This window comes from Podarcis erhardii (genome assembly GCF_964252035.2).
Source record: "Podarcis erhardii genome assembly, chromosome: 15".
NCBI lineage: Eukaryota > Metazoa > Chordata > Lepidosauria > Squamata > Lacertidae > Podarcis > Podarcis erhardii.
In genome coordinates this window covers 13,245,757-13,273,476 of record NC_138505.1, presented here as the reverse complement: position 1 = coordinate 13,273,476, position 27,720 = coordinate 13,245,757, and the positions used below count along the sequence as shown (strand labels likewise).

General features: G+C 48.0%; 1 protein-coding gene across 2 annotated transcripts; it reads right to left on the bottom strand.

Moving 5' to 3' along the window:
* Positions 1-9: 9 nt before the first annotated feature.
* On the bottom strand, positions 10-26,179 carry ATL3 (atlastin GTPase 3). Of its 2 annotated transcripts, none has more exons than XM_081842936.1 (13): positions 26,038-26,179; positions 18,628-18,845; positions 17,609-17,752; positions 16,573-16,677; positions 15,423-15,473; positions 14,655-14,711; positions 11,808-11,900; positions 11,347-11,485; positions 8,101-8,228; positions 6,801-6,857; positions 5,492-5,563; positions 4,412-4,843; positions 10-3,174 (listed from the first exon to the last, which is right to left on the bottom strand). In XM_081842936.1, the coding sequence occupies exons 1-13, from the start codon at positions 26,162-26,164 to the stop codon at positions 3,064-3,066; spliced, it is 1,734 nt and encodes a 577-aa protein (XP_081699062.1). In that variant the 5' UTR covers positions 26,165-26,179; the 3' UTR covers positions 10-3,063. The 2 variants fall into 2 exon arrangements, with proteins under 2 accessions (XP_081699062.1, XP_081699063.1); XM_081842937.1 differs by lacking the exon at positions 26,038-26,179 and adding an exon at positions 20,715-21,046.
* Positions 26,180-27,720: the final 1,541 nt, after the last annotated feature.

Sequence of the window (27,720 nt, the reverse complement as noted above, 5' to 3'; positions counted from 1 at the left end):
AAACAACAGTTTCAGTATCTTGGTCTTTATTTTTGCAGTTGCAAAGTGGAATGCAATTCTTTTTTGCGCTTTATAAATATGATTTGGCATCTACATTCCCTCCCCCACAGCGTTGGTCCCCGGCTGAAAGTTCTAATACAATGACTAACAAGCTCACAGAGGGAGTTCTTAAGACGAGGAGGCAAGGAAGTGCTCTCAACAAGAGAAAGGAATGATCACGCAACCTGGCTGTATGAGCACATAACATGGGCAGTTATCAACAGAATGATTTCTTGGGGCAGGGGAGTAGCAGGACCCCGATTTGAACTTAACACCCCCCTCCCTTCTGTGTAGAACCTGTGTGTTCCAAAGGGAGCCAAAAAGAGCTTCTTCCTTTCCTAACCAATCTGAGCTGCAAGCTAATTTCAACTGGTACGCGGCAACACAGAGAGGGGCATCCCCTTGCTATACGATACATCCAATACAGAGGGGGAAAGAGTGTGCGAGGAGGGAGAGTTAAATGCAGGCTGACACTACTTATTGCCTGGTTGCAGAAAGTGGATAACAGGAGTTGCACCGTCTTGTTCTGTGCTCCTGGCGTAACCCTTCAAAAAGACATAGGTGCAAGCAGGTTGCCCACACCCCATTTCTTCAAAAGGTTACAAGCAATGAGGCCAAGAACGACTCATGCATCCCTTCCCCGCAACCAGGTTATCGTGCAAATGTGCCCCTATACGCAAGTGAAAAAGAGTTAAGTTACCCGTCAGCGAGCAATAGAACAAGTGGAATGTTACAGCCACCTGGAGCTCCAGCTAAAGTCGCCCAGATGACTTCACTGCCACCACAGCCTTGGAAAAATGTTTCAGCTCCCGCCCCGTGCGTGCGCACATACACACGCTGTAAACCGTTAACACGAAACATGTGCCGTTGGGAAAGGGGCACCGTGAAAAGCTGTCCCACAGGTGTGGGGGAACCCTTGTTGCTGAACTAAATCTCCCATCAGCCCCTGCAAGCACGGTCAATAGCCAGGGATGATGGGAGCGCCAAAGTTCCCTCACACCTGGTTTACCAAAAACACAAGCAAGCCATGGAATGGAAAGGTCAGTGGGACCACGCAAGGGAGGCCACCCCAACAAGCAGAGCAGAAATGAATATTAAGCCGTGTGGTGCCAGTTTCCCCCCTCTGCAATGCAGTGGGCCTAGAAGCTGTCAGTGTCTTGTGCTTTTTGATCAGGATATTATTCCAGCTGCAAAGGGGAAAGGGGCAGCAAAGCAGCAAAAGGCAAGGCCGAGAAGGGAGCTCCTACCCCTGGCCTTATAAAGCTATTAAAACCTGTGAGGAAAGGAGGAAACCAGGAATGTGAGAAGAGGCGGGAGTAACTAGGAGCCTTGAGCAGAAAAATTAATTTTTTGGTGTGTGGCACAGGAATAAGGAGAGACATTGGAACCGAAACAAGAACCAGACCCTCTGACCTGACATTTCTGGCATCCAAGCAGACTTGGAACTTTCTAACTGTCACACGGTGGGGCAGGCGTTGTTTGTGGGGAGAGAAAGCTAGTGGGGTTAAGGGATTTGTTTGGAGCACTGTGCAGAATGGGAGTCTGCTTCCTCTTCCCCCCACCCACCCTCAAATAAGACTTTAAGACTGTGAGCCCACTTGGCCAATCCTCCTTTCCCTAGTCCAGGCGATGGATCTCCTAGGCCTGCTCCCAGCCTTCTTGGAATAAATTTCACCTGACTCACAGGTCAATATCCAGAGCAGACTTGCACAATCTGTGTCCAACCAAGCCTGACCCAGCCCACAGACTGGAGATTGCATCTTGACACACACACTTTTTTTTCGAAGTGCCAAACAGGCAACCTGCCCCCCGACCCCATAAGAGGCTGTCATACATGGCTGTTTGGCTTGATGGGTCACAGGTTGCTGATCTAGGCACATTCCCAGATCGCTGCTGAGAGCAAGTGCAGCCAACAGGGTACAGATATCACAGAAGTACAACCAGCATCAGCCCAAGGCAGCAAGAAAAATGGACAGGGATTATGGGAGTTGTAGTCCATCAACATCTGGCAGGCACCATCGGTGGCTTTCCCCAGCTTCTACGGTACACAGAGTTGCAGCCTACTACTCCCACTCAAGAGTAGACCTACTGAAATAAATGTTAGTCATGTCTTGCGGGTCTATCCTGCGTGGGACTAGCATTGGATGCAACCCTCTGAACAGAGGATTCAGCATTGCCACGGGTATTCGACTGTGCACACAGCTGATTTGTTCCCACAGAGACGCCTGCCTGGAACCTGGCATAGGGACACACTCGGTCCCCCAGCCCTCACGATGCATCACGGCTGCGTGAGAGCGAAAGCAGGATCGGAACTGGGGGCAAAAGGACAGAGACCAGTCTCAGCGCCTGCAGGATGCTAAATAAATCAGTTCTTCCCTGAAAAAAGCCTACGGATACTGTTTTCTAAGGCAACAGCAGGACTAAGTGAGGGGTCCCTTCGCTGCCACAGGCACAAGGGTGCTTGTTCAGCGTCACAAAGGCACAAGTTGCTTCGGATTGGCCCTGGCACAGGCCACAAAATCCACATCTTCCACTTTGGGGCAAAGGATGCCCAAAGGAGAAGCCCCGCCAGCAAGATGGCTGCAATGAGCTGAAGCACTGGAGGTTTCGCTGCCGGTAGTGGTGCAGCTGGTTCTTTTGGGGAGGGAGATAACCGCTGCCTCCCATCCCCAAGAAGAATATGCAGAAAGAGATAAGAAGGGGGTAGTGGAAGGAACAAGATCAGCACCTGACGTTTGGGGGGGTGTCCCCCCCCAAAGCTCCCAGGCAAGGCACGAACTGGTACAGAACGTTAAAGCTGATTTTTCTTTTAAAGTGCACAAAAATTAAAAGGGAGGGGAGCAAGGGAAGCAGTTCTTTTTTAAAAAAAGAAAGAAATATTAAATGTGAAGGGAGCAAATAATATCCGGAACCAGAGGCTGAGTTGCTCTCTAGAAGCCCTGCAAGCGATTCCCGGGTTTGCAGGCTGCAGCGAGACGGTCGCTTTGGCCACGAGTTTGTAGCTTTCTCTTTCCTGCTAAGACCTCACTTGCTTTTCTTATCCTCGGGTCTCGGCCTAGATGACGGAGGCCTGGAGGACGACGACGAGCTGCTTGTTTCCGCAACCTGAGTGGAACTGTTTGTACGGTTGGTGGCCTGGGGAGAGGGGAGAAAAGTTAGGTCATACGATCACGGGGTCCAACCCCCTTCAATGCAGGAATAACATTCAAAACATTGAATCGTCAAAAGACGTAACAGGTGGCATTCAGTCACACAAATGCCTTCTGAGGAACTGAGATTCCTGCTCCTCCCTCCCCCATTTTTTTCTTTTCATATTTATTTGAGGCCAGGTGCTGCAAAAAACAGAATTGAGAGCAAGATCCCACTTTTGAACAGGTCTCCTCTTCCTCACCTCCCATCAGACGGCAAAGAAATGAACTATTCAACTTTTAGAAGACACCTGAAGGCAGCCCCATATGGGGAAGTTTTTAATATTTGATGCTTTATTGTGTTTTTAATATTTTGTTGAGAGCTGCCCAGAGTGGCTGCGGCAACCCAGTCCGATGGGCGGCATATAAATATTATTATTCTGTTAGTAACATAAGAACAGTCCTGCTGCATCAGGCCACTGCCCTGTCCAGTCCACCATCCTGTTCACACAGTGGCCATCCAGATACCTCTGGGAAGTTCACAAGCAGGAGGCAGATCTAACATTCCTCTCCCCGCCTATGTTTTCCAGCAACTGGGATCCAGAACAGTGGCGTCATGTGGGTTGTTGGCGCCCAGAAAGCGAAAGGTGGCCGCACAAGCCCAAGCCCTCATCGCCAACTTTGCTGCAGTGGTCTGAGCCTGCTATGAGTGAGGCAAAGCCAGGGGAGGGAGAAAGAGACTTGAAGCCACCTCGTGAGGAGGAGAGACCTGAGGGCTGTGGCATCCTGTTCACAAAGGAGGAGGCAGCTGCCAGAGCCTCTTCCCTCAGTAGGTAGCAGTGGCAGCACCCTTCCCCCTTCCTCGCCCTCAGCCAGCCTAGGGTTGGGGCACGCAAGGGCCTCCCTTTACCAGCCGCAAGGAGGAGGTGCCGCTGCCCCAGCCCCAAAGGCCCGGCCTCAGTGAATGAGGGAGCCTGTCATGGGGGGTGCCTGGTTGCGCCCCCTCACACCCTTTCCAAAATCTGCGCCCGGGACCACGACCCCCCAGCCCTCCCCAGGCTATGCCTCTGATCCAGAGACATATTGCCTCTGCCATCGCACCGTTTCATTACGGTGGGTGTTTCTGTTGGTCCCTGCATGCCATGCGATACAGAATACTACATATGGAAGCACAGGTCCATGTGGGGCTATTTCCTAGGGCTTCCACGGTTAATCCACCTGGTGCTTTGTAGGCCGCCACTCACCCTTTCCAGCAGGAACTCGGCCGTAGTGTCGATGATGACGCCCAGCTCGCGGTACTGGCCTGAATAGCGGATGTAGCCCCAGGCCAGGAGGCAGAGGAGGAGGATCCCTACGAGAAAGGTGCAGAGCTGGGCAACAAAGCCGAGGCCGATGTAGTTTGAGAAGTTGGAGCCCATGTAGAGGGAGATGATGAGGCTGAAGATGGCGGCAGGCGTCCGGAACGTGTTGAAGATGTTCTTGCTCTGGTTGTGCTTGCAGAGGTCCTCGTAGATGCTGTTCATCTCCCTCACCAGCTCCTCCTCGTAGCGCTGGCTGAACTCCTTGCCCCCCATCTTTTTGATGGTCTGGAAGTGCTTCAAGGCCATGGCGCTCTGCACACGGTGCTTCTCCTCCAGGAGATCCGGCGCGACGTATGGCTTGTCGCCGCCACATAGCTGGGGGGCAGGACAGGGGATACAGGTGTTAACACTGCCAACCTTCCAAAGCAGGCTAAGAACAATGCTGGCTAGTGCTCACACTGGGTGGAAGGCAAGGAGCCTGACAGTAGGTGGCGCCAGAGCCAACGGCGGCCAGCACCAACTCACTCTAGCATCTCGCCATCCTATTTGCTGCTGAATTCTGCAAGGGCATCGCTGAACTAAGGAGGAGAAAACTTAACAGGAACTGCCACATCCTGGCATTGGCTGAGGGTGGACTAAAATAGATGGGGCAGTGCCCTATTCACCCTAATAGACCAACCTCCACTGGCTATAAGCATCCTTTTTAACTCAGTCCTAGGAAGCTGCCCCATCAGAGGTCAGACTATAGCTTGGAACTGGTGAGATAAGGGAGTTCCATTTGTAGAGAGAGTGTCATTGTGCCCTACCTTGGGGAGGAAATATCAGACGTGAATGCCACTACCTTATAACTTGATGGGCTGTCTTGGTTGTATTTCTGTTCTTTGGGCCTGTTGGTCTCAACTGTTTCAGTTGTTTCAGTTCAGAGAAGTGTTTAAAGAGAAGCTTCTCTAACTGTTCTGTGTCATCACTTTAAAATGTGAATTTCTTGCCGTTTTATTGCCCCAACCCCAACTCCGTTCTCACCTTCTCCATATTGGTGTAATACATGTCCTTGGCCGAAGCAACAGCAGCCAGGTTGTTGGCTTCGGCAGTAGCCTGAGAGCAAAGATCATAAAATGAGCACAGGGATGTAATCAGTTCCACCGTCTGTGCCCCCCTCCACCCCCCCAACAAGGCATATTTCCCACGTCTGCAATCTTATGCCCTCCCCGCAAACTGGGGTACATGCTCAGCAAACATGCCTTTGCAATCATAAGGACCAGAAACTCCATTGCTTAAAAGAAAAAAAGGAAGGGTGAAGAAAAACTGAGTTGTTTGCAGGTGAGTTCTATGTCCCAGACTGCAAACTACCCACTTGACCAAGTGCCCTGGCACCAGTGTCAGCCAGTGTTAGAAACTCAGATATGTAAGCTGGATGGCAAATGTCTCCTTAAACCAAGGTTGCAGTCGCCAGAACAGAATGTTTAGTTACCATTTGAGGGCCAAACAGTTTTCAAATCGTATTTTTCAATACAACTTTTGGGTTCCTGAAATTCATTCTGGTGGTGCAGAAAAAAATACCATGGATAGAATTCTACAGGATGTGTTGTCAGTGTGTGAAAACAGGCAAGACCCAAGGATCCCCAGGCATGTGCCTCCTAGTGCCTGGGCATCTTTAAGTTGGTCGCAAGTGACTGATAGCCGGGTGCAAAACGCGTCTGACAAATTTCAAACACTGGCATCAGCAAGTGCTGTGGGACAGTCAATCTAGCACCCATCACAAACAGGAAGGTGCTTAAGACTGCAGGAGTCATGCGGGGCAGAGGCAGGCAGTGGAGAGCATGGCAGCTGAGCTCCACGCAAGACCTCTGAACAAGTTTCTCCCCTTAGCATGCTTCGTGTAGCTGCCTTCTACCCAGCTTGCCCCTCTGGATCTATCTAGCCCTGAAATAACATGGGAAACTGCCTTCTGCTGAGTGAGACTCATTGGATCCATTTAGATTGCTAATGCCTAGCAGTGGCTCTCCAGGGTTTCAAAGAGGAGGTGTTATTCCCAGCTCTACCTGGAGACGCTGGGAATTGAACCTGGGACCTTCTGCATGCTGAGCATGTGCTCTCCCAGTGAGCCACGGCCTTCCTCTTAAGAAGAAAGCAGTGTGCCCTTCTTCCCACAGATGCAATGGTCCACCTAGCCCAGCAGTGTCTACACTGACTGGCAGCAGCTCTCCAGGGTTTCAGTCACTCTCTCTCCCAGCCCTACCTCGGGGGTGCCACTGGGTGGGACCTTCTGCCAAGTGATGGCAACTCCCCAAATAGGAACATAGTGTATCTTGCTACCCCAGGCAAAGCTTACCAGCAACATGGACTTGGGATGAGGCAGGTCTTCCCCCTGGTAGATCTTGATATAAGCCTGGAGGGAGGAAACGTCAACAGTGTTCAGCTACAGTCCTTTGCCAGTAACAAGAATACCAACACCAATTAGTTAACAAACTGAATCTTGAAGCTGGAATTACAAGAGGCTACTAAGGAGTCACGGGAGGGTGTTGGAATACCCAGTGCCAGTGAAACCGCTATCAAACAGAGAAGGAGTGGTGTTTAATCTGTCTGAGTCACTTAAACAGAGGGTATTTCCAAATGGAGCAGTTAATAGTGAATTCTAGCTTTGTGGCTGGGACTATATTTCTCTCCTCCTTCAAATGGCCAGATCCTCTGTTTGGATGGTTAAGAACAGGTAGACAGTCTTCTGAGACCAAAGGCACTGAGAAAAAGAAACCTATCAGACTTAGCGGATACATTTGCGATACAACCTCTGAAAAGTTATTATAGCTGGGACTGGCAAACTTGTTTTGTTCTTCCACTGGAATGTCTAGTAACAATTCAGTACAGTAATTTAAGAATAAAACAAGAGAGTCTTAGGTGGTAAAAGTACTAGCTGCCAGAAACAAGTGACACCAACAACAAAATGTCGCATTGTAGAGTGATCCTGCTCAGCAATCTAGCCAGCCGTGCCCTCTCCCAGGATACTCCATTCCATTTCCCCTCTGGCTTTCTATTTCTTTCCATCAACAGGCAGTCAACATTCTATGCCCCAGGAGCACGCTCAGTCCTCACATCCAACTGCGGAGGCAGAGCATAGCCATCGTGGCTAGTAGCCATCGCTAGCCCTTTCTCTTCATGAATTTGTCTCATCCTCTTTTAAAGTCGTCCAAGTTAGTGGCCATCACTGCCTCCTGTGGCAGGGAGTTCCACAGTTTAACTACGCATTGTGTGAAGAAGTCCTTTCATTTACCTGTCCTGAATTACCATTAATATTCAGCTTCACTGGATGCTCACGAGTTCTAGCGTTTAAATGTGCCGGGCATCATTTTACAAACTTCGGTCATGTTACCTCTCACCTGCCTTTGCTCTAAACTAAAAAGTCCCAAACGCAGGAACCTTTCCTCATAGGGGAGTTGTTTCATTCTGGCTGCCCTTTTCTGAACCTTTTCCAACTCCTCTTTGAGGTGAGGCGACCAGAACCGTATACAGAATTCCAAATGCGGCCGCACCACAGAGTTGGCTGGAGCTGATGGGGTCCCACGACATCCCAAGGCACAAGAGATCCCCACCCCCTGCCTTTTGGGGGGGGGGGGAGAAAAATAAACGAAGCATACCCTGAAGTACTCCAGCAAGCCCCGGCAAGTCACTTTGGAACCGTTGATCTCCTTCTCCAAGAGCTGGCTGGGATCCAGCACAAAGGGAATGAGCTTCTGCAGCTGTTCTTTAAACTCATCTGCAATGTCTGCGAGAAAAGAGATAGACAGGGGGTAGGAGAAAATTGAAGGAAACTGCTCTCATTTGCGGATAGCCGGAATTCTGCGATTCCACATAAAAACACACCAAATACAGCACTAGGTACATAAAAGGCAGCTGAGCACATCAACTTTCTTTTTTTAAAAAAAGAAGATTGACAATTCTACTCCTCATGATGGCAAAGCTATTCTTTTTCTCTCGACCTCCCAATAATTTCAACTGGTTTTCAAGTAAATATTACTGTACAGGGATACCTCGGGTTAAGTACTTAATTCGTTCCGGAGGTCCGTTCTTAATCTGAAACTGTTCTTAACCTGAAGCACCACTTTAGCTAATGGGGCCTCCTGCTGCTGCCGCACCGCCAGAGCACGATTTCTGTTCTCATCCTGAAGCAAAGTTCTTAACCCGAGGTACTATTTCTGGGTTAGCGGAGTCTGTAACCTGAAGCGTATGTAACCTGAAGCGTATGTAACCCGAGGTACCACTGTATTTTAATATTTGGTTGGAAGCCGCCCAGAGTGGCTGGGGAAGCCCAGCCAGATAGGCGGGGTATAAATAAATTATTATTATTATTATTATTATTATTATTATTATTATTATTCCAGAACTACGTATAACTACAGTAACTTGTCCAGTGGCACACATATACAGTACACAGTACACAGTACACAATCATATAGAGCACACAGTACAGCACACAGTACCACAATCAATATGTTTACAGTGGTGCCCCGCAAGACAAATGCCTCGCAAGATGAAAAACCCGCTAGACGAAAGGGTTTTCCGTTTTGGAGGTGCTTCGCAAAACGAATTTCCTATGGGCTTGCTTCGCAAGACGAAAATGTCTTGCGAGTTCCTGCGGGTTTTTTTTTTCTTTTCCCCCCCTTTTTCTAAGCCACTAAGCCGCTTATCCGCCAAGCTGATAAGCCGCTAAAAGCCGCTAAACCGCTAATAGCGCTAATCTGCTAAGCCGTCAATGGGCTTGCTTCGCAAGACGAAAAAACCGCTAGACGAAGAGACTCGCGGAACGGATTCTTTTCGTCTTGCGAGGCACCACTGTATTTATGCATCATCAGTTCAAGTATCCTCTCCACAGAGATTCTGTCGGCAAACCTATTCTTGAAAATTTGTGTTCAAAGCCAGGGAAGCAGCTGAATTGGAAAGCAATACAGTTCCTTGACCCTCCCAATCACAATTATTTCAGATAAATATACTGGGTTTTTTAAAACAAAAACAAAACAAAAGTACATGACACAAAAAGATCAACATGATAAAAACCTAAAATGACAACTAATTGCAGGAAAAATTGAGCTATTTAAAAATGAAAGCAGAATAATCAAATGAGAATCTTCCAAAAACCCAGTTAAACAAAATCAAGCACATTTCTCTCAGGAGGTTGTCTAAATACAGACCAGGAGACTTTTTCTCCCAGGTACCCCCTGTGGCTTATCTCAGATAAGTGGAAGGACCTGAACCATGAAAGCAGGACCTCTGAGACATTTATATAGGCAAAAACAATTCTGGAGATATTCCGTTCCTAAACGCTTTAGGGCTTTTAAAGGTCAAAGCAAGTGTCTTGAACTGAGCCCCAAAGCAAACTAGTGGAAGTCAAAACAATTATGCAAAGTAAGGAAGTGTGCAAAATCAGTTATGCAAATTTGAGAGAGCACGTCAATTGGCATACAGGCCACAGAATTTCAATAGCCTTGCTGGAAAGTTACATATACAGTGGTACCTTGGGTTAAGTACTTAATTCGTTCCAGAGGTCCGTACTTAACCTGAAACTGTTCTTAACCTGAAGCACCACTGTCAGGGGTTCAGGAGCAGAGACACAGGGGAGAGAGGAAACGGAGAGCGAAGGGGAAGAATCTGAGGGCAGCGTAGGGGAGTATGACAGTGGCCCGAGAGATTCCATGAGCTTCTCCAGCGATTCAGAAGATTCCCGGGGGGGGGGGCGCCGGTGGCCAGGGCAAGGGGGGTCCCGGGGGGACACACCAGAAACAAGGGGCCAGCGGGGACTCCCAAAGCAGCAGCGGGAGATCAGGACCAGTTCCCCCACCAGAGCGGAGTGGGGGGGAGGAGTCCCATGAATCAGGGCCAGCGTCTTCTCCAGTAGGGAGAGAAAATGAGTCAGAGCTGGCCACGCCTCCATCGGAGAGTGAGGGAACGGAGGGGAAGTCAGGTCCAGCTACCCCCCCCCGAGGGGGGGAAGCAGTGACAGGAGCAGTGAAACGGTCAGAAGGAAGGTTGCCGGCTGGGCGCGCGCGCCAAGTTCAAATGTACAGGCGCGTGGGACAGCAGGAAGCCCGGATGGGGAGCCAGGTCCTAAAGCACGCCGGAGGCAGGGGGAAGAATCCGGGGACTCAGCATCAGAAGAGTCCAGAAAGGGCAACACCCCAGCAGGCAGACGGACCCAGAGGAGGAGAGAGCAGAGGAGGAGGTGGAGCAAGGCTAGAGTCTTAAACTGGTGTCTAGGGGGAGGAGATTCAGACGGAGCTTCAGCGGTCTAGAGTTGAGACGTAGAGCTGCGCGCCGCGGCTTTGAAATCGAAACTGAACTTTAATAAAGACTGTTGTATATAACAAGAACTGGCGTTGGTCCTTTGTGAGCTGGGACCTAGGGCAGCTCTGACAACCACTTTAACTAATGGGGCCTCCTGCTGCTGCCGCACCGCCAGAGCACGATTTCTGTTCTCATCCTGAAGCAAAGTTCTTAACCCGAGGTACTATTTCTGGGTTAGCGGAGTCTGTAACCTGAAGTGTATGTAACCTGAGATACCACTGTACATATAAAATATTCCCCTCCACAAAAGCACATACAAGCACTCCCTTGGGTACCTCTGAAACATTGCATCGCACCAAACCATGGTTAAGGAAGCTTAGCCATTGGTTTGTGGGACAACATAAGGGCTAGTTCCACCAAACCATGGTTTGGTGGTACGTGAACAGATCCTTCAGATCCCTCGGGCTCGTGCACAACAATGCCCGCCCACCAGATCACAGTTTTGCCTTTTCACCTGCTGCTTCCACGCCCTGCAAACCGGGAACAAAGCAGAGTTTCTAATCCTGGCTTGCTGAGTGTGCCATTGGACAACGCGGGGCCCATACCTTTCAGACGCCCATCAAAATTCGGACTGGTGGCCACTTTGAGGCCTGGATGGGGCAGGAGGAAACAGTTGACGTTGGTGAAGCAGGAGTGGATGTGTTTCCGGACATGCTGGATCTCCTCGTGCTGGTGAGATTTCACCTGGTGGTGGGAAGGACCATAAGTCATCTCACACTTTACTTTTTTTTAAACGCTGAGAGAATACACACACAAAAATTTCAAGTTAAGAACAATGTTAATTTCCAAATTGGAGGAAATATAAATGGACAAAGTTAAAGAGAAGGATGCTTGCATGCTGCAACGTGGTAGTATCCTTGAGTTTGTCAAACTTTCATTTAAAATAAAAACCCAGCAAAGGTTCTAGTCCTGTAGTTACTTTTACTAATAATTCCATGCCATGACGACCTCCTCTCCGCCAGGTCTCTTCCAACGGGTTCAATTGCTTTTGGGTTTGTTTGTTTACCTGCAAACGCTTGTCCAAGAAACGCATGCCACCTTCCAAGCCGTAGTGGTACTCATATGGGAAGCTCCAGTCACGGACCAGGAACATCAGGGTCTGCATGGGGCGAGAGAGGCGGGAGGACTGAGAAAGGGCCTCAAAAACAGATCTTCTGAGAAGGTTTGGCTCAGTTAGAATCATAGAATCATAGAGTTGGAAGAGACCACAAGGGCCATCGAGTTCAACCCCCTGCCAAGCAGGAAACACCATCAGAGCACTCCTGACATATGGTTGTCAAGCCTCTGCTTAAAGATCTCCAAAGAAGGAGACTCCACCACACTCCTTGGCAGCAAATTCCACTGTCGAACAGCTCTTGCTGTCAGGAAGTTCTTCCTAATGTTTAAGTGGAATCTTCTTTCTTGTAATTTGGAACCATTGCTCCGTGTCCGCTTCTCTGGAGCAGCAGAAAACAACCTTTCTCCCTCCTCTATGTGACATCCTTTTATATATTTGAACATGGCTATCATATCACCCCTTAACCTCCTCTTCTCCAGGCTAAACATGCCCAGCTCCCTTAGCTGTTCCTCATAAGGCATCGTTTCCAGGCCTTTGACCATTTTGGTTGCCCTCCTCTGGACACATTCCAGTTTGTCAGTGTCCTTCTTGAACTGTGGTGCCCAGAACTGGACACAGTACTCCAGGTGAGGTCTGACCAGAGCAGAATACAGTGGCACTATTACTTCCCTTGATCTAGATGCTATACTCCTATTGATGCAGCCCAGAATTGCATTGGCTTTTTTAGCTGCCGCGTCACACTGTTGGCTCATGTCAAGTTTGTGGTCAACCAAGACTCCTAGATCCTTTTCACATGTACTGCTCTCAAGCCAGGTGTCACCCATCTTGTATTTGTGCCTCTCATTTTTTTTGCCCAAGTGCAATACTTTACATTTCTCCCTGTTAAAATTCATCTTGTTTGTTTTGGCCCAGTTCTCTAATCTGTCAAGGTCGTTTTGAAGTGTGATCCTGTCCTCTGGGGTGTTAGCCACCCCTCCCAGTTTGGTGTCATCTGCAAATTTGATCAGGATGCCCTTGAGTCCATCATCCAAGTCATTGATAAAGATGTTGAATAAGACGGGGCCCAAGACAGAACCCTGTGGCACCCCACTAGTCACTCTTCTCCAGGATGAAGAGGAACCATTGATGAGCACCCTTTGGGTTCGGTCAGTCAGCCAGTTACAAATCCACTGAGTGGTAGCATAGTCAAGACATATACATATACAGTGATACCTCAGGTTAAGTACTTAATTCGTTCCAGAGGTCCGTACTTAACCTGAAACTGTTCTTAACCTGAAGCACCACTTTAGCTAATGGGGCCTCCCGCTATCACAGTGCTATTTCTGTTCTCATCCTGAAGCAAAGTTCTTAACCCGAGGTACTATTTCTGCGTTAGCGGGGTCTGTAACCTGAAGCGTCTGTAACCTGAAGCGTATGTAACCCAAGGTACCACTGTATTCTGCAACATATCATTAAACAATAATAGTACTTTCATGATGGGTTTTATACTGGGCCATCCACGCATTGTTCCATTTTAACAGATGTTCGGCGAGGCTTCCCCAGTGTTACCGCTGTCTGGAGGGAGGCACTCTTTGCACATAACCACCCCGACACCATCAGAAGCAAAAAACCATCACGAATGTGCCATAGAAAGGATGCCTGAAGAGGTCATGTGACATTATCTTTATTGAGCATTCCTTCTGATTTGTTTAAGGGGGTTGGCAGTTAAACAACAAGGAGCATTCATCCTGGTTTGGCTGTCTACGTGCCTTGCTGTGCAATGAAGGTGAGTAAAAAAAAACAACCACCACCCACCCTGGGTCATTTGCAGTATGAAAAGTTACAGGGAAGTAATAGGGCAGGCGGGACGCGGGTGGCGCTGTGGGTTAAACCACAGAGCCTAGAACTTGCCGATCAGAAGGTCGGCGGTTCGAATCCCCGCGACGGGGTGAGCTCAGGTTGCTCGGTCCCTGCTCCTGCCAACCTAGCAGTTCAAAAGCACGTCAAAGTGCAAGTAGATAAATAGGTACTGCTCCGGCAGGAAGGTAAACGGCGTTTCCGTGCACTGCTCTGGTTCGCCAGAAGCAGCTTAGTCATGCTGGCCACATGACCCGGAAGCTGTACGCCGGCTCCCTGGGCCAATAAAGCAAGATGAGCACCGCAACCCCAGAGTCGGTCACGACTGGACCTAATGGTCAGGGGTCCCTTTACCTTTACCTAATACGGCAGGCACCAATGGGAAATGAAGCAATACGTCCACCTAGAATTTTCTGCAAACACAAAGGATTGAAAGCAGGACCGCATCTAACTGCCCCGATACCATCATGAACACAACCGACCATGAATGCACCATAAAAAGTATGTTTGGAGAGGACCGGAAATATGTCAGGCAAGTGAGAGTAACTCAACTCTAAATATATACAGACAGAAAATCCAATTTCACCACTCAGTTCAGTTCTACAAAACTGATCCACCTCTCATTGCACTCCACGGTTCCTTGCAAGCAGCTCTCAGAGCATTGTCCTTTTCCCAACCCATGCCCTGAAAAGAAAATTCTCAGAACACCCTGTGAGGAAGGTTAGGCTGAAGGAACAATGAGTGCTCCAAGGTCGCCCAATAAGCTTTGTCATCGAGCAGGGATTTGAAAAAACCACCCCTCTGCCCATTTCTCCCCACTGAACCTTGAAATCTGCATCAAGCTTCCGTACAGTGGAGTAACAAATCTGCAGACTGTGCAAATCTAGGGTGTGCATGGACTGCGGGAATTGAGGGCCCACCGGCCAAGACTGGCCCAGCCCCATCTGTTCAGATGCATACCTGGAATGGTTTGAGGAAGCTCTCGTCCATGGCCAGGCGTCCATACTCTGTAAAGAGCTACAAAAGGAAATCAAAAACATGCTGGATTTTGTTTAAAGATCTAAAGCAGCGGTTCTCAAAAAAAATATTACCCAGGCCACGCTCTCAGAAAAATAAATTGCTTGCACCACACCAAATTTTCTACTGATAAGAATTGCATTGGAAAACAAAAGGAAACAACACCAATATCACTCGATGCTCTTGCTCTCATTTTGAAAATATATCCATATTCTGCAAATAAATAAAAATTATTTTGATACAGGACTATCCTATACTGGGACTATACCATACTACACTACACTGAAATCTTTAAGTGTTTCTTTGATGGTCCTTCAACCTTCCTGCCATGCTTGCCATTCTCTCCTGCCACACTCCCTTTGAGAACCTTTGAGAACCCCTGATAAGGGAATGGCAGCAAGAGGTGTGCCCATGACTCCGGGTCTCTCGCAGCTTGAGCTCAGAAAGTATAAAGAACACAGAAAGAGCTCTGCTGGATCAGACCAGCATCCTGTTCTCACAGTGGCCGACCAGATTATCATCACAATAACCTGCAAGCAGAACTAGAGCTTGTTCTACTTGGAAACCACTAAGAAGCCTATCCTGACATCAAGCAGTAAGTATAAATAGGAATTATAGCAACCACCACCACCACAACAGCAACTGTATCCCCTTTTGTGTTCTGCACAGCACCATGAGCATTGCAAGGGGAAATGGTTTCTTATCACCTACCTGTAGCTGTTGCAGATCATCTTCCTGGATGTTCTGAGACAAGTTGTAGATCTAAAAAGGGGGAAAGGGACAGCTGCAATGGTGAAAAAAATCCAGAAGGGCAGCCGCCTTAGCCTGTTGCAACAAAGACTCTTATGGCTCATTAAAGATTGTCTTAACTGATTTAATCTGGCAGAAGGTCCCAGCCTCAATCCCTGGCATCTCCAAGTGCGGCTGGAAGAGACCCCCGGCTGAAACTCAGGACAGCCGCTTCCGAGTCAGTGGAGGCAACACTCAGCCAATGGCCTCACTCAGCATAAGGCAGCTCCCTACATTCCTAGATGCTTTCACTTAGACTATCCCAGGGCTTCCCAAACTTGAGTCACCAGCCATTTTTGAACTACAACTCCTATCATCCCTGACCGCTAGTCCTGGTACCTAGGGATGATGGGTGTTGTAGTCTAAAAACAGCTGAAGACCCAAGTTTGGGAAACCTTGGACCAGGCTTTCTTCAGGGCCCAGGGATGAATAGGGAAACAACAGGACAAAATTCCACCAAATTTTTAGATCTTGTTCTGTTTTGCCAGCTTTCACTTTCTGGGACGGGATTTAAATACACATAATTAAATATAAGCCTCTCAGGTCCCCAACACGCTCCCAAGCTCAGACTCCTAATTGGATGGGTGAATATACAGTGGTACCTCTCGTTACAAACTTAATTCGTTCCAAAGGTCCGTTCTTAACCTGAAACTGTTCTTAACTAGAGGCGTGCTTTCACTAATGGGGCCTCTTGCTGCCACTGCACCGCTGGCACACGATTTCAGTTCTCATCCTGGGGCAAAGTTCTCAACTCAAGGTAACTCTTCCAGGTTAGCGGAGTTTGTAACCTGAAGCGTTTGTAACCTGAGGTGTTTGTAACTTGATGTACCACTGTATATATTTACTTACACACACACGCTTACACACACACACACACACACACACACACTTCCAAGGCCAGGAGAGGCCTAGAGACACAGACTGCCTTCCCAGAAACAGCCCAGCTTTGGCTTTTCTGTCTTGATTGTAGCCGCCTTCCCCTCCAATCGATGAGGAGTCCCATCACACGCCCATGGCGAAAGCCCTTGCCACACCTTATTCAAACGACGACCAAAAAACAGGGGACACTCACCTGAACAGAACTCGTCATGGTGCTGAGAGCAAAGATGGTGGCACAGTCCTTGACTGTTGACTGGCTGTCAAAAGCTCCCTGGGTGTCCATCAGCACGACCGCCACCTGGAAGCACAGGTGAGAGCATCAGGCTCAAGAGATGCTCCAGTGCTCTCTCCACCCCACAGTTTCCCACTCTCCCCACCCCCTGGCATTCTGTGGTCTCTGAACATACTCAGTCCTTGCTGGATTATTATTTTTTTAAGGGTGGGGGTGGCTGGGGAAGCAATGTGGCCTGGGGAAGAGTCCAGAGGACCTGACAGCAAGGACTGGAGGGTGTTGTGAAATAGACACAGAGGCTGCAGGGGTACCAGATGGGGAGCTGGGTCTGGGCTCAGAGCTGGCTGTGGAAGTTAGGGAGAGCATGGGGTCTGAAGTGATGGGGCAAGAGCTCCCAGAGACACTTCCCAGACCATTAGGGCCTTTAAGGCACTGCTCAGGCTGCACAGAAAAAGCATTTTTGTTCCTGAAATTCTGATTGTGGAGCTAAAATATAACTGATAGAATTCTACAGGATGGGGTATTATTGTGTGAAAACAGTCTGGCTAATTTCTAAAACTGCTATAAGGAAAGAGCCTGGACCCTCGCAGACACCTTCTCCTGAGCCAGAAAAAAAGCCAGACATTTCCCACTGCACATCAGCAGTCCTGCCGTGTCAGAAGTGCACCAGGAGAGAGGAGATGGCATGAAGGAGGAGCACCCATCTTCAGACAACAGGGTTGGCCCTTTAAAGTTCTGAGGGGTGGAGCTTGGAGGAGGCGGTCTGCAGGAGGGCCTTTGTTGGAGAAAGTTGCTCACTTGGAGCTGTCCATGGTGCAGAAACCTTCAACCAACTGTGCCTCTTTCACCATGGGTTGCGGCAACAGACCAGAACACAGCAGAGGACCACATTTGACCCTCAGTCCTGAGGTTTCCTACTGTGGCCATGGAGGGGTGAAGAAACGTTTTCGCTTTCCATTTTAATCAAATTCCAACTCCTTCTCAACTGCCCCCGTACCTTCTTTCCACTTGGTTTCTCCACAATGAAAACTTCACTCCAGATTTGGATGCCTGTGGTGTCTGGGTCAGATCCACCGCGCCAGGAAAAGCCTGTCAGGGGTTCATCCTTGTCACCCAGCCAATTGGTGCTGCCCCCTTCTTTCTGCGGAACAACAGGAAAACAGCACAAATAAGGAAACTGTGTAGTATTACAAGAATGAGCCAACAGGCTCCCACATGTCCCCTGTAAGAGAATAACAGCTCCTGCTTTCAGTTTTGACAAAGGCTTCCAGTCATATTACAAACCTGCAGAACTGCGGTTGATTCTATCTCTAGCTAAATAAAACAAACCAGAACCAAAACGTGGTCTCATATCATGATGCAAAAAAGCCCAAACGAAACCTGATTGCATGGTTCCACCGAAAGTTTGGGGACTGAAGATGAACAGAATATAGGCTCTTTGCAAACAGGAGCCTTGTGTCCATTTTGTTTTACTTGTGAAAATGCTCTCTTAAGCTCCAGGTGCATTGTTTTAAATAATGCTTATTTTTTATTTATAAAAAAATATTTATATATTGCTATTCATTTTTTTAAAAAAAAAACAAGGCAATGTACAACAATTGTACATAAAACCACACAATAAAAATCATATCAAAAGTCAAAATCAGAAATCAGCTTTGTATTGCAGAAAGATGCATTCTTAATTGCCTGCATAAGCCTGAGGGATTAGGAAAGTTTTCAGGAGGCATTTAAAAGTTGGCACAGAAGGCACCTGCTGAATCTCTGCTGGCAAAGTATCCCACAGGATTGAGCTGGTGACACTAAAGGCTTGATTCCTTGTTAAATGACCCTCATAAATTTGGAGAACAGTAAACAACACTCCTGTAAATGATCTCGAGGACTGAGATGGGCTGTAAGGGTTCATTCAGGTGTTCCCTGAGGTACACTGGCCCTAGGTCGTTCTGGGCTTTGTAAATTAATAAAGGACCTTTAACAATAGCAGCAGACAATGAACCAGTGGACAGAGGGATGGCTCACCTGTGTGTACATATAACGCAGCAGAAAGTCCAAGAGGAAGGATTTGCCTTTGCGGAAGGCACCGGCCACGGACACCACCACAACATCAAGGTCCCGGATAGAATCAGCCAAGAGGACACGGCTCAGCGCCTTCTCATCCAGCTCAAAGGAGTGTTGGTCTTTGTGCACCAGCACAATCTGCACTGGGCCAGGCTTTGTTCCCCCCATGGCATCCCCAGCTGCACAAAGGAGAGAAAGGGGGGTGTCAATACACAACAACAACAACAACAACAACAGCCAGGCTAGCAAGGCCTGCCCACCCCATACATTTAAAGCACGTTTATAGTACTTGAACAGTCATGGCTTCCCCCAAAGAATCCTAGGAACTGTAGTTTATCCCTCATCGAACTACAATTCCCAGCACACCATAACAAACCACAGTTCCCAAGATTCCATGTGCTTTAATTGTACGGTATGGTATAAACCAGGGGTCAGCAACCTTTTTCAGTCCACCGTCCCTCAGACCATGTGGTGGGCCGGACTATATTTTTTTTGGGGGGGGGGAAATGAACAGATTCCTATGCCCCATAAATAACCCAGAGATGCATTTTAAATAAAAGGACACATTCTACTCATGTAAAAATACGCTGATTCCCAGACTGTCTGCGGGCCGGATTGAGAAGGCGATTGGGCCGCATCTGGCCCACAGGCCTTAGGTTGCCTACCCCTGGTATAAACACACAACTCTTTGGATATGCTAAGATTAGCATGTCAGCAGTTTCTAGTGCTTTTTCACCTTTGCATGTAAATAAGGTAAAATGATTTGTGCTGTTGAATTGTCATGTCTCAGGACATTAACAGGTATTTCAGCCATAACAGCTTCCAAGGAAAGCTTTGATTGGATATAGCATTTAAACCACATAAAGTGCCCATTGATTCCCCCACCCACAATAATGTAGTTATTTGAGCTCAAGTAATTTTTGTCACGGGGGAAAAAGATAATGAGAATCACGCAGGAGTAAAATTAACCAAGCATACTCTTTTCAGTTTTGTTAAGCTGAAGATCAGATCTAACATATTTGGCTGAGGTTGGATGGCCATCTGTACTAGATGCTTCAGTTGAGATTCCTGCGTTCCGGGGGGTTGGACTAGATGACCCTTGGGTCCCTTCCAGCTTTACAATTCTATGATTCTATGACCTCAATCAGTCTAGGGCAGGGGTGAAAAACCCATGGCCCTCCAGATGTTGGTGGACTCCAATTGGCCTGGGCGATGTATCAATACATTGTCCAGGACCAGTTTGAGGGCCAGATCACAACAGCGTTTGGACTCAGAGGTATATTACAAGTGGGGCTTGTCAGCCAGCTGGCGTCTTAACTTTCTTCTCTGGCCAAGCAGGCGGACTGCCTCCTTTCTTCCTTCACTGGGCGCTGGCAGTGGAGGGCATGGTGGTAGCAGCTTCACCCTGGTGCCTCGCAGGGCCGGTGGATGATGCTCCATCATTTTCAAGATCATGATGTATCACTTTATTGCGATGTTTAGCTGGTGATACATCACGAAAACCTGATATCGCCTAGCCCTAGAATCCAATTCCCATGAGCCCTAGCAAGCATAGCCAATGGTCAGGGATGATGGGAGCTGTAGTCCATCAACAAGTGGCAGGAGACACACAAGTATCTCACTCCAGTCTTGGATCGATTAAGATTCAAACACACACACAGAGAGAGAGAGAGAGAGAGAGAGAGAGAGAGGGAAAGAAAGAAAGAAAGAAAGAAAGAAAGAAAGAAAGAAAGAACCTCACAGAGTTGTTGTGAAGATAAAATGGGGAGAAGAACCATCTAGGCCACCTTGAGCTCCTCACAGGAAAGGTGGGATTTAAATGTCAAAATAAATGTAATATATGCACAGATACAGAGAGAGATACACCCATGTGTATATGTGTTTGTGTTTCTACCTTGGTATTAAGTGGCACAGATGGAATACTCTTGCCAGGACTACTGAAATTCTGGCACGCTAGAAACCCCACATACACACACACCGGATGCCCCACAGATTGACCTGTGCATTATTAGTGCAGCAAACAGGAGCCCCACTCGTTGACTTCTCACCATCCATGTGCACGGAGCCGAACCGATCCAGGAGAGGCACTTCCTGAGGCGAGGGTTCACACCTCCATGGCTCTCGCCGGCCGGGACCACTCACTGCCCCGCGAGGCCGGGTCAGAGGAGCCCACCTGTGCGGGCAGACTCTGCGAGATATTATGGGCCGCCTGGGGGTGGCATCCAGCAAACTGGGGCAGCTCCTCGAGGGCCGCGGCTTCTGTTGCAAGCCTGGCTTCTTCTTCTTCCGGGCTTTCATGAGCTTTCAAACCAACGAGGGCAGCAGGAGGCTAAAAGGAAGCAGGGCTTCTAGAGGACAAAACCCATCCTCTCTGGCCCAAGGAGATCATAACAATCCGGTCTCCATGGCAACAGCAGCCAAAGGGCTCACTAGGCCGAGTTCCAAGGAAGGACCATTAATTTCACTCAGGTTTCTATCCTTTCTAACCCTCCTTTCCCCCTCCTCATGAGAGGGCCAGAAAGAGGGGTCTGAAGGGCCACATGGGCAACTCAACCTGAGGTTCCCCCACAATGAAACGCTTTTGCTACGCGAAAAGAACCCTTTTTCTTTCTCCCCTGAGCTCAGCAGTTTGCAAGCTGTCGAGTTAGGACCACACCAGCCTCCTCTCTGATCTTCTTATCTGCCTGGTTGAAAAATAGGCCAATTAAATTAACATCACCTTTAAAACCTCTGTTTTCCTGCCCAAGTAATTCAACAGGCCACCTGCTCTTAGCACTGCAAGAGCACAGGCTGGGAGGAAATTAAACACAAGGGAACTTTTATTTTTTATTTATTTGCAGGGGGAAATTCTACCCAGCCAACATTAAGGAAAAAATATTACGGCAGCAAACAACATTAAGGTAAATAAAATGGCATTCATAAAGCAAATAAAAAAGACATCACCAGTCAGTATTTTGGCTTAGAGAATCATGGAATTGCAGAGCTGGAAGGGGCCCCAAGGGGCTTCTATTCCACCCCCCAGCTATGCAGGAATTACAGCTCAAGAATCCCTGACAGGTGGCCATCCAACCTCTCTTTAAAAACCTCCAATGAAGGGGAGTCCACTACCTTCCAAGAGACTTGGTTCCACTGTCAAACAGCTCTTGTTGTCAGAAAGTTCTTGCTAATGTTGAGTTAGAATCTCCTTTCTTGTAATTTGAATCTATTGGTTTGGGTCCTACACTCCAAAGCAGCAGAAAACATGCTTGCTCCATCATCCATGTGGCAGCTTTTCAAGTATCATATCACCTCTCGGTCTTCTCATGCAGCATGGAGTGGTACTGTAAGTTCTCTAGATCTGGATCCTATACCTTTGTTGAAGCAGCCTAGAATTGCATTAGCTTACTTTGCTGCTGCATCACACTGCTGACTCATGCTTAGCTTGTGGTCTACCCTAGATGCTTTTCACATGTATTGCTGGCAAGCCAGGTGTCTCCCATCCTATATTTGTGCATCTGATTATGGCTGCCTAAATGCAGAGCTTTACATTTGTCCCTTTTGAAATTCATTTGGTTAATTTTGGCCCAGTTCTCCAAACTGTTAAAGCCATCCTGATTCCATCTTCTGAGGTTAATTTGTTATAATGTTTATGTCAGTTTAAATGTTTGTTTTTGTAAAACATTTTTGGCATCTTTTGAAGAAATCGATGAATATATGTAATTAATAATAATAACAATAATACAACTATTGTTCCACACACACACACACCTGCTTATTAAGCTTATTTCCAGATCTAAGCTGCCAACCCCAGATAATCGGAAGCAGCATAATGCAGAATTTGTTGTTAGGCCTTCCCTGTGGGCTGCTGCTGCCTAAAGCAGCTTTGTGCAAGGACTGGCGCTGTTGCAGCTGCTAGCAGGTAAGAAAGGTTGCTCAAGAACAGCAGAGATAAAGCTAATATTTTGTAGTAGTTACCAGAACATCAGACAAGAACTGGGGGGACCCAAGTTCAAATCCGCACCCTTAGACTTTATTCATTGCAACATTTCAGGTTATGGGTCCAAACATATTGGCTGTATCTGCTTGACAATTTTCAGGGGAGCTAGGGAACAGGGGGAAGAATCCAGTTAAAATGTCTCCTGCAAAGATTGCTGCTGCTAAAATACCTTCGTCAGAGATGCCCTAAACTACTTCTGACAAGCCGCAAGTTCGGAAGAGGGTTTTCCACACTCCTCTGAAACATAAAACTTCCGTGAAAGGAAAAAGGCAACACTGAACACACCCAGTGGGGGGGGGGGGTGAATACAATTCACTCACATACCATGAGCTCTGCCAGCTAGCCGCTGCCTGCAGTGAGTCAGAAACCTCAACCGCTCCCTTGAAATCTCGCCTGTTTTGCATTTAGCAGACGTTGCCACTTGTCTGGAAGGGAAGCCTCTCCACCATCTCCTCTGCTCCATGAAGCAGAGGCCTACGCAAGTGCTATCTCTACACAACCCATCGCATCTTCTGTGGTCTCCCAGCACCTCAATAAAGCAGAACCCCTGTTTCTGCAAACTCAGCTCATAAGAAAAGCATTAAGGCAACAACCATTTCACTTGCCTCCCCGCTCCCCAAGTCACAACTGGCATTTACAGATATGCTGCCTCTAAACAGGGATGTTCCATTTAGCCATCACAGGCAATAGCCCTCAATAAACCTCTCCTCCTCTATGGAAGGACCACAGCTCAGTAGTACAGCATCTCCCTTGCATGCAGAAAGGGCCAGGTTCAAACCCAGGTAGCTGTGGGAATGTCCTGGCCCTACCTGAAACCCTGGGGAGTTGTTGCCAGTCAGTGTAGACAATACTGAGCTACAGGGACAAATAGATTGGCTCAGGATGTGGCAGCTTCCCATGTTCCACGTCGTTGTGCAAACCCCTGTTTTGATATCATCAGAGCCCACAGAACCGCCAACTAGCTACGCCTCGTGGCAGCAAACGCCTTAATTCAATTACTGTCATTCATCGTTAAATGATATTGTGCCTTCCAGTGGCGTAACAGCACCCAAGGCAACTTGGAACTGGTGAAAGAGCTTCAGAAGCATTCAGGCTGGACCAAAACAAAGTCCTATGTGGCAAGCAGATGCTTCTCAGTGACCCACAAGCGAGAAAGCAACTCTTAGCAACCAGTATTCAATGGCATCGTGCCTCTGATCCTGGTAGCAGTGTACATCCATAATTGGTCTTATGCTTAAAACAACAAGAGGTAGCAATAGCCACCAGCTTGGAGGGCTTTAAAAGGGGATTAGTCAAATTCATGGAGGAGTGGAGGACCACATGTGTCATCAGCTCCAGCCCCTTTGAATGCAGGAATCTTTTTGCCCAACATACCGGTAATTAAGAGTCTCATGCTCTTCCATATGAGCTACCCCAGCAGTATTGATGGTTAATACCCACAAAGGCTATGTTCTATGCCTCTGAATGCCTGTTGCTGGGAACTGCAGGCGGGCAGAGAGTGGCTACACTCATGTCCTGCTTGTGAGCATCCCACAGGCATCTGGTCTGATCCAGCAGGCTCTTCTTATGCCCTTATAACACATAAAAATATAGAAAGCCGATACAATCGCATAACAAACATTGTGAGTGAGCATAACCAAATATTTAAAAAGGTGCATAGGAAGCTATCTTATGCCGAGTCAAGACAATTGGTCCATCTAGCTCAGGACTGTCTACACTGACCAGCAGCGGCTCTCCTGGGTTTCAGGCAGGGGTCTCTCCCAGCCCTACCTAGAGATGCCACTGGAGACTGATCCTAAGGTGTTCTGCATGGAAAGTGTGTGTTCTACCACTGAGCTGCAGCCCTTCCACTGAGGCTCGTTGAAATAAAAGTTTTAAACTGGAGTTGAAACGTCATCAGGGAAGGAGCTCAGCAAATGTCCAGTTCCAGCTTTCGGGGCATCGCTGTGGGGAAAGCCCTCTCCCACTTACCCACCAACCAAACTTCCGTCCATGGCAGTGGGTGGCAGAGAAGATCCCCCCCCCCCATGTGGACCTGCATGAATGGAAAGGCTTAAGCAAGAGAATGCAACCCTTCCAGTATCTGAAGCAGTTTAAGACTCGTGCTTTGTGCGTGAAGAAGTTGCCATTGCAGCAACCTTCTTCAGGACTCTGCTGAAAGGTAAAATTGCCACACCACCTAGATCGGTGATCTCGCCCAACATGGCAGCAGCGTGAGCAGTGAACAATTGAGAAATATGCTGAAATACTGGTCCGGGAATTTGCCTGCCAAATACAGTCAAACCTGGAAGAGGGGCTTGTCCAAGCGCAACATCCCTGCATTGCATGCATGTTTGAGGCGGATGCTAAACACGGGTGATTTAATGAAGGAAGACAAGGAAATAGCATTGAAAATAAGATCCTCCTTTCCATACTCCATCTCGGTTGAGCTTCCACAGCAGAAATCCTGCTCACACTTTTCTTAGAAGTGAGCCCGACTGAAAACAGTGGTGCCTAACTTCAGAAACATGTGTGGTTAAAAGTTCAAAATAAAGAATTGTGCAAGGCTCACTACCTTCAGGTTGTGCACAGAGGGACAAGAGAGGAAGAATTTTGTCTAGATGCTGCATTCTTATGAAGGTACTTCTATACGTTTTATACCATCCCTACAGGGCCAACCCAAACTACCCCCTTCCAATGGGGTGTCTGCATTCTCCCCATACCTCAATCCATGGGGCAGTGTGGCTCTCTAGATTTTGTTGTACTACAACTCCCATCATCCTTGACTGTTGACCATGCTGCCTGGGGCTGACACGAGTCCAACAACAACAGGAACCACAGAATTGTAGAGATGGAAGGGACCGTGAGAGTCATCTAGCCCAACCCCCTGCAATGCAGGAATCGCCCAACATGGGACTCGAACCCAAGTCCCTGAGATTAAGAGTCGCATGCTCTACCAAACAAGCTACCATGCCCCAGCCCCCCAACTCGGCCTCCAGAGGCATTCTGGCTCTACCACAGAGTTTGCATCTAGTACTACAATTCCCATTATCCATGAGTATTTATCACGGATGGAAGTTGCAGTCCGATGCATCTTGAGAGCATCAGGTTGGGGAAGGAAAGTAAGTTTCCACTTTCCCTGGAAAGGGAGGGGGGCTCCATGCATTTCCTCCACAAATGGTCCCTGTCACTATACGGGGCTCTTTGCAATCTGCTCTAGAGGCACCTCATCCCTATAGGGGACCCAGGCTCCCCCGCCCCATCTTTGGGGGGGGGGTTCATACAGTTTCTCCACAGAGGCCTTATCTTCCATGGGGAGAGGGATATATTCCTATCTCTCCCCATAGAGGATATTAAGCCCCCCCCCCAAAAAAAGTTGGTTGATCCAAATCCGATTAAGAAAAGAGGGCCCTTACCGCCCGCCGCCAGCTTGACACCGTTCGCAGCTACCGCCGCCGAAGGAATGACACGGAGCCGCCTCCTTCCCGCCCTCCTTCCCGCCCCATCTCGGAGCAGGCAAGAGGCGGGGTTGCCGCCAGGCATGAAGCGGGGAAAGGAGGAGGGCAAGGAGCCTTGGGGAAGGGTGCATGCTGGGAATTGGAGTCCGAGCAGCCGCCGTCTCTCGCCCACGGAACTGGGAAAAGGACAATCCAAGAGAACTACAACTCCCAAGAGACCAAGGGGTGGGAGAATCAAGAAAGGACGCGCTCTCTCGCTTTCTCCCCAAGGGAGCATCTTGGGAGAAGCAGACGGAAGAGGTCGGGCTTCTTTCAGAGTCGCCAGGGAGGAGCTTTGGAAGCGCGTGCTGGCGAAGGCATCCTGTTTTTGAGGATACAGTACCTTTAAATCTTTAATTTAAAACATTTTTTTAAAAAAGCAGGCCGCTTCTGCGCAGATTTGCAGAAAAAGATGCTAATTTATATGCAACTTTATAAATAATCACAAATATTTACTTTATAAATAATGATTTGTAAATAGAAATAATCAGGACATAGGCAGAAGCTGCTGGATCAGGCCAATGGCCCATCTAGGACAGCATCCTGGTCTCATAGTGGCCAACCTGTGGGAAGCCTGCAAGCAGGATTCCAGCACAAGAGCACTGCACCAACAACTTGTAGAGGCAGAACATAGCCGTCCAGGCTAGTGGGTATTGATAACCTTATCCTCCTGAATTTGTCTAAAGCTCTTGAAGCCATCTAGGTTCATGGCCATCAATGCCTCCTGCGGAAGTGAGTTCCATAGATTTAACTATGCATTGCTTGAATTTCTTTTATCTGTTCTGAATCTTCCAAATGTCAGCTTCATTGGATTTCCCAGAGTTCTATTGTTATGAGAGAGGGAGAAAAAACTTTTTCCTGTCCACTTACTCCACTCCATGGGCATAGGCAGGGGGGCAGATGCCCCCCCATTAAGTAAATAAAGAAAAACTTAATTAACCCACCAATCGCTTCACAGATAGCTCGGTTCTGTCCCCCCCCAAAAAAACATAGATTCTCGCTACGCTCATGCTCCACTCTATGCATAATGTAATAAACTTCTATCTTGTAACCTCTTACTCACTTTTTCTCTAAACTAAAAAGTCTCAAATGTTGCAACTTTTCTTTGTCCACTCTATCCTTTTTGAGATGAGGTGACCAGAACTGTACAAAATATTCCACATGTGATGTACTATTTTTATTATTATTATTCTTAACGTGTATATCTCCACTTTCCTCCAAATAGCTGAAGGTTACAAACATGCTTCTTCCCTCTCCCCATTTTATCCCCACAACAACCTGTGAGGTAAGTTAAGCTAACAAACATTGCAACGGTCGGAGGATCTGGTAATCTGTGTGTGTGGTGTCCAGGAGATAGATAAATTACGGTACATTAAATAACAGCAATAATAAAACAGGAGTTACAGGTCTGTCATGTGTCATTATCACAGTACAGTCAAACCTCGGTTCTCAATCCGCTCCCTTGCTGAACGTTTCAGCTCAAAAACCCAGAAGTAAATGCTCTGGCTTTTGAACATTCCTCGGAAGACGAACATCCGACGCAGCTTCCGCTGTGCAAAAACCTAGCTGTCAGGCAATCGGAAGCCGCGTCTCAGAACTTGA